The sequence below is a fragment of the Bos taurus genome, chromosome 22 (genome assembly GCF_002263795.3).
Source record: "Bos taurus isolate L1 Dominette 01449 registration number 42190680 breed Hereford chromosome 22, ARS-UCD2.0, whole genome shotgun sequence".
NCBI classification, from domain to species: Eukaryota; Metazoa; Chordata; class Mammalia; order Artiodactyla; family Bovidae; genus Bos; species Bos taurus.
Window position 1 is genome coordinate 60,429,355 of NC_037349.1, and position 12,716 is coordinate 60,442,070.

General features: G+C 53.3%; 1 protein-coding gene across 1 annotated transcript in view; it reads left to right on the forward strand.

Annotated features, from left to right (window-relative positions):
- The window catches only part of TXNRD3 (thioredoxin reductase 3), a 33,489-nt gene that overhangs the window by 20,295 nt on the left and 478 nt on the right, over window positions 1-12,716 (forward strand). Inside the window, exons 11-15 of the mRNA NM_001192109.2 lie at window positions 3,866-3,942; window positions 4,683-4,839; window positions 5,442-5,549; window positions 8,668-8,763; window positions 12,468-12,602. Of these exons, the coding sequence (NP_001179038.2) occupies window positions 3,866-3,942; window positions 4,683-4,839; window positions 5,442-5,549; window positions 8,668-8,763; window positions 12,468-12,602 (573 nt within the window). The remainder of the gene's footprint in view (window positions 1-3,865; window positions 3,943-4,682; window positions 4,840-5,441; window positions 5,550-8,667; window positions 8,764-12,467; window positions 12,603-12,716) is intronic.

Here is a 12,716-nt window from a genome sequence, read left to right on the forward strand (position 1 = left end):
TTCTTTAATCAATCAGTGTGTTGCATTGTATTGATTTACAGTCAACTGTGTATTACTGGTGTAAATCCAACTGGATGATGAATGGTTCTTTTTATATATTTTTAGATTTGGCTATTTAAAATTTTTGTATCTATATTCATGAATTATATCGGCTTATAATTTTCCTTTCACATATTGAACTTCCCAGATTTGGATATCAAAGTTTTCTAGCTCATGAAAGAAGTCCGGAATCTGCCCCTTCTTTTTCAGTTCTCTAGAAGCATTTATGTGCTACTGGAATTGTTGTTTTTGTTCAGTCTCTAAATTGTGTCTGACTTTTTGGGACCCCAGGGACTGCAGCACACCAGGCTTCCCTGTCCATCACCAGCTCCTGGAGCTCGCTCAAACTCATGTCCATTGCGTCAGTGATGACATCCAACCATCTCACCCTCTGTCGTCCCCTTCTCCTCCTGCCTTCAGTCTTTCCAAGCATCAGGGTCTTTCCTAATGAGTCAGTTCTTTGCATTGGTGGCCAAAGTATTGGAGTTTCAGCTTCAGCATCAGTCCTTCCAATGAACACCCAGGACTGATCTCCTTTAGGATGGACTGGTTGGATCTCCTTGCAGTCCAAGGGACTCTCAAGAGTCTTCTCCAACACCACACTTCAAAAGCATCAGTTCTCCAGTGCTCAGCCTTCCTGATGGCCTGACGTGACCGGCTGTCACCGTCTGTATGTGATGACCATAGCTTTGACTCTACAGACCTTTGTTGGCAGTGTGATGCCTCTGCTTCTCAATGTGCTGTCTAGATTCGTCGTTTGTGCTGTCTAGCTTTCCTTCCACGGAGCAGGCGTCTTTTGACTTCGTGGCTGCGGTCACCGTCTGCAGTGATTTGGGCCCAGGAAGTAAAGCCTGTCACTGTTGCCACCTTTCTCCCCGTCCGTTTGCCATGAAGTGAGGAAACCGATGCCATGGTCTTAGTTTTCTGAATGTTGAGTTTTAAGCCAACTTTTTCACTCTCCTCTTTCACTTTCATCAAGAGGCTCTTTAGTTCCTCTTCACTTTGTGCCATATGGTGTTATCTGCATATCTGAGGTTGTTGACATTTCTCCTGGCAGTCTTGATTCCAGCTTGTGCTTCATCCAGCCCAGTGTTTCTCATGATGTCCTCTGCATAGAGGTTGCATAGCAGGGTGACAGTATACAGCCTTGCGTGTTTGACAGAGTGGGCCTAGAGTGTTCCGTGAAGACATGTTTTTTTCTGTAACAGTCAAAGGACTGTTTAAGGCTGCTCTTTTTCTGCCAGCTTTTCCTGTTGAGTCATGGCTGATCTGCAGCCGTGCTGTCCGCACCCCTCGGGGTCCGTCTGTGTGGTGTGTGTTGGTGGCTGGTTCTTATACACCTGCTCTTCTCCAGATTCTCTTTGGATTATAGGTTATTACAAGATTCTGAATAGTTTCTTGTGCTCTACAGTAGATCCTTGCTAATTATCCACTTTATATATAGTCCTGTGTATCTGTTAATCCCAAACTTCTAATTTACCCCTTCCTCCTCTGTCCTCTTTGGGAGCCTGAAGTCTGTGTTCTGCGCCTGGCAGTCTGCTTTGGTTTTGAGTAAGGTCATCTGTGCCATTTCTTTAGGATTCTGCATGTAGGTGAGACCAGGAGATGCTTGTCCGTCTGGTCTCCTTCCTTAGTGCGATCATCTCTGTGTCTGTCCACATTGCTACAGTGGCACACTGTCTTTTTGTGGCTGAGCAGTATTCCATGGCATATGTTCACCACATCTTCTTTATCCCATGGACACTTAGGTGGCTTCCTCCACATAAATTTAAAACCAGCTTTCCAATTTTGAAGAAGAAGCCTGCTGGGATTTTGACTGAGATTGTATTGCTTATGTAGATGAGTTTGGTAAAACTGGCATCTTAAATCAGCAGCACTGATTTTTCCTGTACACAGACCTCTGTGTTTTTCCCATTTATTATGTTTGCAGGCTCTTTAGTTTCTCTCAGCAAAATTTTATCATTTTTCTCTGGAGGTCTTTCATGTTTCTGTTAAATGTATCTCTGAGTACTTCATATTTTTAATCTCTGCAAATGACATTTTAAGTTTTTAAATATTCAGCGGTTAATTGGTAGTTCGTAGAAATACACATGATTTTTCTGTATTGCCCTTCTTAGGATTTGTTCTGCATAAAACAGTAGTTTGGTTTCTTCTTTCCAGTTTGTGCATTTCGTTTCCTTTTCTTGCCTCGTTACCCTGGCTGAGAATCCACGGGTACCGAACAGAGACTGTGAGGGTCTCCCGTCTCGGGTGGGTGAGGCCTGTCTCCGCTGCGAGCGTGTACGCCTTCAGGCGTCTGCAGACCTTCTGTGAGGCTGGGGACGCGTGCTTCTAGGTCTAGAGCTCCAAGGCATTTTCTGAAATCCGCAAGGGCGCTTAGTTTTGTCAGATGCTGTCCCAGCTTCTATTGGGATGAGGAAGTTTTTTTCTTTTTTATTCTGTTCAAATGATGAATTCCATTGATTGGTCTGTATGTTAAACTAGATTCGTATTTTGGGACAAAGCCCAAAACACTTGGTCACGATCAGTTGTCCTGTATTTATGTTGCTCTATTTTATTTGCTGGCGTCCGTTAAATAGCTGGCGTCTGTGTTCATGGGGAGTGTTGGCTTCTGATTTTCTTTGTTTTGAATTATTAGTATTTTGCTGCGCTGGGTCTCCGTTGCAGCATGCAGGCTTTCTCCAGTGGCCGCGACAGGGGGCTGCTCTTCCTTGCCTTGTGTGAGCTTCTCACTGCAGCGGCCTTTCTTGCTGCTGTGCGTGAGCTCTGCAGCGTCCAGACTCAGTAGCTGTGGCCCAGGGGTTTAGTTGTCCCTCGGCACGCGGGCTTTTCCCAGACCAGGAATCAAACCTGTGCCCCCCACAATGGCAGGTGGATCCTTAACCACTGAGCCACCAGGGGGGTCCTCTCAAGTTTTCTTTTCTTTTTACTGCCCTTGTCTGACCTTGTGTCAGATGTTCACGCCTCACAAACAGGCCTTGGGATGTCGCGCCTCTTTCTTGTCCTGGAGGCTTCGTGTGTCATCGGTGTTTTTCTCGTGTCGCGTGCACTTTACTAACAAGGTCACCTGGCCCCAGAGTTAACTCTCGGAGACGTTTATGCACCGTGGACGTGGTCTCTGTGAGTATGAAGCCCTTAATCTGCCTGAGCTGCCACAGCATGTAGGGGTTGATCACACGGTCACAAGGAAAAAGTGACCATCTGCGCGCCAAGGGGAGGCCTCAGAGGAGGCTGCCCTGCGGACCCTGGGTCTCAGGAGTCTGACCTCCAGAACTGAGAGGAACCTCATCCAGGTACTTTGTTGTGTTCTGAACTAGGACACTGCCCTGGTAGAAAAGTCTGCCTGCCAACGCAGGAGACAAGGGTTCAGTCCCCTGGAGAAGGGCATGGCTACCCATTAATTCCAGTGTTCTTGCCTGGAGAATTCCATAGACAGAGGGGTCTGGCGGGCTACAAGGTCATGGGGTCACAAAGAGTCGGACAAGACTTCTCGACTGAACAATGGCCTTGATGTACGTTAATCGACTCTGTAAAGGCCTGTCCCCAAATCCAGTCGCGTTCCGAGGCCCTGGGGGTCAGTGCCTCGGCACGAGTTAGGGGAGGGGGCATGGTGCAGCCTGGCCGTAGGGTCACTGAGTCCTGTGGTGTGAGTTTGGTAAAGTCTGTCTCTGCAGGCATCTGTTTCATCTAAACTGTAAATCGATTGGCACAGGCTGTTGATGACATTCTGTTACTCTCCTATCAGCTTCTGAAGGATTCATCGTGATGTTCTGGTTTTCGTTCCTGGCGTTGATGATCTGTGTTTCTGTCGTCTCTCTAAACGCAGGTTTTGTTAGCAATTGGTCGTGACTCCTGTACGAAGAAGTTAGGGCTGGAGAAGATTGGTGTGAACGTCAGTGAGAAGTAAGTACCCTGGTGTTAGCGCCCAGCCCTGCTCAAAGCTCAGTGTTTCCACAGATCGTCCCTGGGAAATTCTGACTTCATTACTGAGGTGCTCTGAATTTATTTTGTAGTAAGTAATCTGTCAGCTCTGTATTATCAGTTATTTCATTAATCAGTTGATAACTCTTAATGTTTTCCTTAAACATTTCATGCATTAAGCAGTTACTTGTAAAGAATAATTGTGGAAATGTATGCATCCACTTTCTGTTTAGAATGAATTTGTCTGTCCTTGATCAGGCAAGGAGGAAAATTCCAAAGCAGTATGTTCAACTCTTGGAGAAGGCAATGGCACCCCACTCCAGTACTCTTGCCTGGAAAATCCCATGGATGGAGGAGCCTGGTAGGCTGCAGTCCATGGTGTCGCTAAGAGTCGGACATGACTGAGCGACTTCACTTTCACTTTTCACTTCCATGCATTGGAGAAGGAAATGGAAACCCACTCCAGTGTTCTTGCCTGGAGAATCCCAGGGACGGGGAGCCTGGTGGGCTGCCGTCTATGGGGTCACACAGAGTCGGACACGACTGAAGCGACTTAGCAGCAGCAGCATGTTCAACTCTGGGGGAGGCCTGGCGCTGTCCTCAGCACTCAGAAAGCAGGCAGTGGTTTGTCTGAGCCACGGGTCCAGGGACGCTTGGCGGAAGAGAGTCTGCTTCCAGCAGTGCAGTCAGTTGTAATATTTTTTCTTCCCCAAACACAATAGGACGGGCAAGATCCCCGTAAATGATGAGGAGCAGACCAGTGTGTCCTACGTCTATGCTGTCGGGGACGTCCTGGAGGGCAAGCCGCAGCTCACCCCGGTCGCCGTGCAGGCGGGCAAGCTGCTGGCACGAAGGCTGTTCGGGGGCCGATCAGAGAAGGTGCGTTCCTCGCCGCTGTCTCTGGACAACGTCTGAGTCACAGTCACGACGAGAGGAGAGGCAGTGCGCGTGCACCGCGTGCACGTCGCGCTGGGGAGGCGCCCCGTGTCGTGTGCGGTCCCCTACCGTCTGATGGTTCTGAGTAAATGCTGTGAGCATCTTACGTTGAGGGTGTTGTCCTGGGCGACGCGGGGGCACCCAGGTGGGGCCGTCTTTTCTTGCCGGAGGGGTCGGGGAACGCGTCCTGGGTGGGCTGCTGCTCTGGCACCAGGGGCAGGGCCACGCGGCTCCGGGTCTGATGGGCTCAGCGTGTGGCCGTCTCCGCTTGGCAGGCCGGCCTGTCGCCCTGCCCGGTGTGGCGGAAGGGCTTCCTGCTCACCCTCGCAGGGGCGGTCCTGTGCGTGGCTGCGGGTCCCGGTCTCACTGAAGCAGCCGGAGTCGGGCTCCCCTGTCTGCTCAGTGACTCAGTTCCCCGAACTGTGGTGGGCGGTGGCCACCTGCGCTGGGCCGCGCTTGTCTGTCTTCTGTTTATGAATGTACATTGTGCGGATTTTCACTGTGAAAAACAGGACAAAACGAGACACGAGCTGTCTGTCTTGCAGTGTGACTACGTCAACGTCCCCACCGTGGTGTTCACGCCCTTGGAGTACGGCTGCTGTGGGTACTCAGAGGAGAAGGCTGGCGAGGTGTACCAGGCAGAGAATCTGAATGTAAGACGTGCGGTTGGTGCATTCTCAGACCTCGCCTCTAATCCACGGTTTCTCCTGTTGGCCACTTTGCATTCTGTAGTTTTGCAAGTTCCTGTGATGGCTGCATTGTTGGAAATTACATTCCTGCTTTGGGAAAGTTGGAAAGTAAACAATGTAAGCCCTGTCTCTAGCGGAGTGATTGTCATACAGCTGGGAAGACGGATGCAGACTGTGCGTACAGGGCTTTAAGTGCGTGGGCAGCATCTGAGGGGGAGGCCCCTGGGGGGCACGCAGTATCCTGGGAGCTGTGGGGAGGGGGGCCGGCCAGGGGCTGGGGGCCACGGCAGCTCCTCCTCTCCTGCTGGGGTTCCCGTGTGCGTGTGTGTGTGCATGTGCACGTGTGTACATGTGTGTGCATATGTGTGCATGCGCGTGTGCACGTACGTGTGTACATGTGTGTGCACGCACACACTCGCAGGTCACGCTTCTCTTCCTGCAGAAACAGGCATGCGTGGCAGCCATATGCACGTGGCCTCTCCCCACTGCAAGCTCAGTGCCACTTCTGGTCTTTGGAGGAACTGACTGACCCAGTGTTTGTCTCAGTCGCACGTCGTGGGGACGTTTGCTGGCCCAAGCTGGCTCTGTCCACCTTCCCCACGTGGCGCGGCGGGGCCAGGTTCAGGAAGTGGCTCTGGGAGCCCCCCGCCCCACCCGCAGGCTCAGGAGGGCGGTTTCAGGGCTGCGGCGCTGCGGGGTTGCGGGCCATTCGGACGCCCCCAGAGCTGCTCTCTGCTCCCCTCCACCCTTGCCCGTCCGGTCACACCGCCTCACGGTGTGCTCTTGCTGTGATGTGGTGGGTGGTCCGAGTGGCTTTCTCCTGCCCTTCTCCCCACGTGGGAGGGGTGGGGGATGAAGGGGGTCAGAGGGTTAGGACCACCATGTTTTCAGGGGCTGTTGTTTAGGTGGTGCTTTCAGTGAGAAGTTTCCATTGCAGAGGACGCAATTTGATCAGTGTTTATAATTAACTCCTGGGAATAGTGAACCAGCTGTGTGAGTGGGAGCTTTTGCTCGGGTCTTGACAAGTGACGGCAGCCATCGTGGACTTGACGCTTGGTCCCAAAGGCACATGAGAGGAAGGCGGCTGCGGCCGGATGGAGGGCGCGTCTGTAGGCAGAGCCCCGTCCTGGGGCACCCTCGGGCCTCTCCCAAGGCCCCTGCACATCAGCACACCCCGTCTAGACTTTCACTTTTGCATTTTGCAGGACTGAAAATTTGATCTATTAGTATTTTTGATATTCTTATTATAAAGAGACTTGAGGAAACCTCGCATAAATCCATGTATTGTATCTTTTCAAGTGAGGAAATTAAGGGGAAAAGGTGAGGGTGGGCACAGTAAGACAGGATAAGAAAATGGAATTCATTCACAAAACTCACACCATAAAGTCCTCCGGACTTTGATCTCTGATAAGAACTTGTATGTAGAATATCAAAGAACTCTTACAACAATAAAAACCAAACAACCCGGCTTTTAAAAGAGCAAAGGATATTTCCCCAAAGAACGTGCATGGGTGGCCAGAAGACACGTGGAAGGAATCTCGGCGTCAGTGTCATCAGGGAAACACAGCACAAGCTTAGCGAGAGGCCGTGGGCTGATTTATGAAAGTTCTCACCGTGTCTGTGGGTTCTGTCTTCACTCTTCTGATGGTGCCCTTTGAAGCACAAAGACCTTTCCTTTTGGTGCAGTCTGGTGTGTCTTTTTTTTTTTCTGTTGTCACATGTACTTTTGATGTCACTTCTGACAAATCATTGTCTGACCCACAGTCGTGAAGATTGATGCCTGTGTTTTCCTCCTAGAGTGTTGCGGTTTTCAGCTCTGACATGTGGGCCTCTGATGCATTCTGAGAACTTTCTGTACATGTGTGAGGTCGGGGTCCAGCCTCATCCCCCCGCACATGGGAGCCCATTTCTCCTTGAAGAGCTTCCTCCTAGTGAGGAAACACAGGCACTGATCTAGCTTACAGATTTCAGTGTAATTGGAAGGGTGGGTGGGAGGGCAGAGGCCAGGGAAGAGAGAGTGAAACCTCCTGAACAGGAGGGCAGGCCAGGAAGGAGAGCCCGCCCAGGAGCAGGTGACCACAGCGAAAGTGTGCAGTTTAGAAGCGTGCAGGCTTATGACAAGCAGGAGGAAAGGCACTTGTGTCTGATTGAAAAGGGCACCGGGAGGCAGAGGCGGCCAGTCACAGACCACAGCTTTTAAATTTGCACTTCTTGTGCCTAAGTTGATTTAACAATTAAAACTCTAAAAAGGCAGTATTAGGGAGATTATTTTGGGGGGCGGGCTGTGCCACTGAGCTTGTTAGATCTTAGTTCCCCAACCAGGGATTGAACTTGCACCCCCACGCAAAGAAAGCGTGGGGTCCTAACGACTGGACCCCTCGGGAACTCTGAAGGGAGGGTCTGGACAAGGAGGGCACCGGGCGGAGGAGGGTGCCAGCCGTGTCGGATGGTAGTTTATCCTGAGGGCACGGGCACTAAAACTGTGCTGAGCGGCACACGGGCGACAAAGACCAGCAGAACAGAAGCCGAAGCCCAGATTGATTCAGGTGCTTAGAATTAACATGCGATAAAGGCGGTGTTTTAAATTTATGGCAAAAGACGTTCATTAAGGGTGTTGGAGTAAGTGTACGGCATTTAGGAAAAATGTGAAGTTGGGTCCACACTTCACGCCCACTTTGAACCAGGAGGATCCAATACTTAAACAGAAGCTTCCACATACTGGGAGGAACAGCAGAGCTAACACTTCTCCAACGCATGAAAGTGAAAAGTGAAAGTGAAGTCACTCAGTCGTGTACGACTCTAGTGACCCCATGGACTGTAGCCCAGCAGGCTCCTCCATCCATGGGATTTTCCAGGCAAAAGTACTGGAGTGGGTGCCATTGCCTTCTCTGAATAAAATGTGCAGGAGAGTTTATTTCCGTCAGACTCGGAAGCTGGGGTCATGCGTGTTTAAGTGTCTGAGCGCTGGTGGACAAACTGCCATCTCTGTGTGATCATGGAGCCCTGCGGGGGCGCCTCCACGTGATCACGGAGCCCTGCGGGGGCACCTCCACGGACACTGACCTCTGCCTGTCTCTTGCAGGTCTACCACACTCTGTTCTGGCCTCTCGAGTGGACAGTGGCCGGCAGAGACAACAACACTTGTTATGCGAAGATAATCTGCAATAAACTGGACAACGTATGTCATGCGGTCGGAAGTGGGCATGCTTTGATTTTAAAATGTCGCTTTTAGTCTCGTATCTGGGTTTTCATAATCTCCTTAAAGATAGCTCTCGGGGCTAGGCAGAAATTCTTCAGACTGCCGCCCAGGTGCTGGGCTTGCGGGGGCTGGACACGTGTCTCCCTTTCTCCCTGGGATCGTGTCTCTCGGGCGCTCTGACTGGCGGTGTGGAGCCTCAGGCTCTGCCGTGATCTGGGCCGTCAACGACACAGCGTAGGCGCGTCCGTCTGCATCTGGAGACACAGGCAGCCTTGAAGACGTTGCGGGTTTGGTTCCAGGCCTGGCAATAAGTCGAATGTCACGGTCGTGCGAGCCCGGTGTTGTTTGGTTTCCCTGTGCGTGTGAGGTCACATTTACACCAGACTACTGTCTTTATCAGTCACATTCTGTCTAAAAAATTCAACGTTCAACCTTAATTTAAAAATACTTTATGCTTAAACGTTCTAACCATCAGCTGCGCCCTCAGCAGATTGTAACCCCTTGCTGGTGGAGGCTCTGGCCTCAGTGCTGGGGCTGCCGACTGATCAGGGTGGAGGTGGCTGAAGGCTGGGGTGGCCGCAGCTGTTTCTGAAAGCAAGATGACCGGGACACTGGCCACGCGGAAGGACCCGTGTTTCATGAGTGGTTTCTCTGGAGCAGGCAGTGGTGTTTGACAGAGTCTCCCCCACGGTGGCACTGCCGACCTGCCGTCCTTTATCTGCCAAGTGTGAGTCGTGTCCCGAGTCCTGGTTGTCATCACGGCTGTGGTCACGCCCTCTTGCAGGAGTGGCTCCACCTCAGGAACTGCTGTCTGTGCTCGTCCATCGGGAGCAGCTCCTCCTGCGTTCCGTTTATCCTCAGGTGGCGGCAGCGCAGCTCCGTCTTCAGGACCCACTTTTGACCCCCGCTCTCCTGCTGTTTCCGCCGCGTCTCCCTTCCTTCCTCCAGGAAGTCCTGGGCCCCTCGCTGTCATCCTTACGGACTAGAGTCAGGTTCTTCCAAACACCTCTCGGGTTTCTGTTCTGAGCTCGTCCCATGAGCTGTGATGCTCTTACGGCATCTGGAATGGGACTCCTCTCCAGAGGCCTTCGGTCCACTCTGCCCGGATCCGCCAGAGGACTCACTGTCTGTGGTAGCTGCAGCCTAGCAGAGTGGATTTGTCCAATAATAAGACTTGGAAGTCCAGATTGCTTCTTAACTGCTGGACAACAGAGGGCGGTTATGTTAGCTGATGTGAAAGCAATATCCATCATGTCGTACATCTCATCAGAGCCCTGGGATGGTCAGGGGCATGTCATTGGGAAAGGGCACTCATATTTGGAAAGGAGTCTTTTCTTCTGAGCAGTCGCTTTCAAAAGTAGGCTTATTTTAAGTAGGCTTAAAATATTCCGTAAACCATGTTATAAGCAGATGCCGTCCCGGCTTTGTTGAGCGTAAACCAGAGTCAATTCAGCGTAATTGTTACAGGCCCTGGGGTTTGGGGAACGGTAGGTCAGCGCCGGGTTCCAATGTGTCAGCGCCCAGCACGAGAGCAGCCTGTCCTCTGAGGCTGTGAAGCCAGACTCTGACTTCTCCTCTCTCACTGTGAAAGGACTGCGTGCACCCTCGGCCGCTTCAGTCATGTCTGAGTCTTTGTGACCCCATAGACTGCAGCCCGCCAGGCTTCTCTGTCCGTGGGACTCTCCAGGCCAGACTACTGGAGGGGGTTGCCATGCCCACCTCCAGGGCCTCTTCCCCACCCAGGAACGGAACCCAGGTCTCTCACGTCTCCAGCATTGGCAGGCAGGTTCTTTACCAGTAGCGCCGCCTGGGAAGCCCACGAACGCCCCAGATGCGTCTTTCCATCCACATTGAAAACCACTCGGTGTCGGAGCTTCTGGGGAGGTCAGGTCTTCTGGGTGAAGGGCTGCAGCCTCTGCAGCGGCGCTTGCTGCCGCCCCGGCCCCGTGCTGCCGTCTCTGTGAAACAGTTCCTTCCTGAGTCTCTGCGAGCCCGCTCCGCCAGTTCCCACCGCCCTGCAGCCGCCCCTCTCTGCTCCTTCACGGAACCGGAGGGGATCACAGCCCTGCTCTGGAGGCTTTGATTGGAGGGCATGGCGGCTGGTGTGGTCTTCTACCTGGACGCCAGAGCTGCCTCCACCCACGCCAGCAGGCAGGCTGCTGCTCTCCCCCTGCTCCTCCGCTCGCTGGAGCAGCGCTCTCTGTTTCCTTGGAGAGCTGTCCCTCCGCGTTCTCAGCCTGGCTGACTGTCTGGCTCAGGAGGCCCAGCTCTCAGCCTGTCCTGGCTCTCCACCTGCCCTCCCCATTTCCAGCTTCTGATGTCAAGGAGAGGCGTGCGACTCTTCCTTCCATTTGAACGTTCAGAGACCATCATTGGGAGATTATTGGCCTAATTTCAGTGTGTTCCTGTCCCAGGGCAGAGGGAGGCCAAGGAGAGGGAGACAGGCTGGGGGCTGGAGCTAGTTGGTGGAGCCTTGAGCAAAGGTCCCCGTATCACATGGACCTGGTTCACGGTACCCAGAACAGTTACAGGAGTAACATCGCAATCCCTGATCACGGGTACAATAATAAGGAAGAAGTTTGAAATAGTGTGAGAGTTACCAGAATGTGGCACAGAACCACCAGGTGACCAACTGCTGCTGGAAAGACGTTGCCAGGAGACATGCTCAACGCAGGGTTGACACAGACCTTCAGTCTGCCAGGAACACAGTTGTGTGTGACACAGTGCGGTCTGCCTGTGGATGGGCCGCATCACAGGCAGTCAGGAGATGCCTCCATGCAGTGAAAGCCTGGTTAGAATTACTCAAATTCTAATGGAGGCGCTCACATCGGCGGGTGCAGGGCCCCCTGTGGAGCACGAGGGAAAGCTGAGAGCCCCTCGCCCCTCCGTGGGGACAGCAGGGCCCCTCGAGGCCGGTGAAGAGTGTGCCAGGCTGTGCCAGGACGGGGCTCCTCCCTTCTTAGAGTCTGAGATTCTTTCTGGGGAGGTCGGACACGAAGTTGCCGATGATGTGACCTCATGCAACCCTCCGAGGGTCCCTCCCGTGGGGCCCAGCAATTCCAGGCATCGCCCATGGCCCCCAGGGAGTCCAGTCACTGTGGGGTGTTCTTCCGCAGGCCCGCTGTGGGGGCCGGGAGTGTGGGGGCACAGGCCTTCCCCTGGTGCACTGTTGGCCCTGAAGCTCTAGATGTGGGGAGAGAGATGAGAGCTGTGGATGGGGAGGCTGAGTGCTGGAGACCCGGGGTGCCCGGGATGAATCGACTCCCCACAGTGTGTGGGTGTGGGGGTAAGGGGAGAGGGCCCCCCACTCCTCGGTGTCTGTGCCCCGGGCCGGGAGTGGGGCCCCTGCTCGGAGGGCACACGCCCCAGCGTAGCCGTTAGCCCCGACTCATCGGACTGTCATTCAGCACTCTCTCGGGGTAACTGGAAGCGTCCACCATGCTGGGAACCCCTCTGGGCAGCGGGTGCACACTCGTCCTGATGGGTCAGGGCTCACGGTACCTCAGGGCATGCACCCAGGGCTCTCCCCACAGAGTCTCAAGGGTGCGGGTTCCTGGTGGTGCTCTGGGCTCAGGGCGGCATTAGAGCCGCTTTTCTGGGGGAGACGCTGTAAGTTTCAACCGTGAACTTGGGGTGACGAGGCTCCTACTCGGGGCGTTAACCTACTGGCTTCCTTTCGGAAGGATCGGGTGATAGGATTTCACGTCCTTGGACCGAACGCCGGGGAGATCACTCAGGGGTTTGCTGCCGCCATGAAGTGCGGGCTCACAAAGCAGCTGCTGGATGACACCATCGGGATCCACCCCACGTGCGGAGAGGTGCGCCCGCTGGGGCTCCGGGGACGGGGAGGGGCCTGCTGTCCTCAGCCATGTGCTCTCGAGGGCGGCATCAGCGTCGCATTAGGGACGCGTCCTCCTAAAACTGGCGTCCGC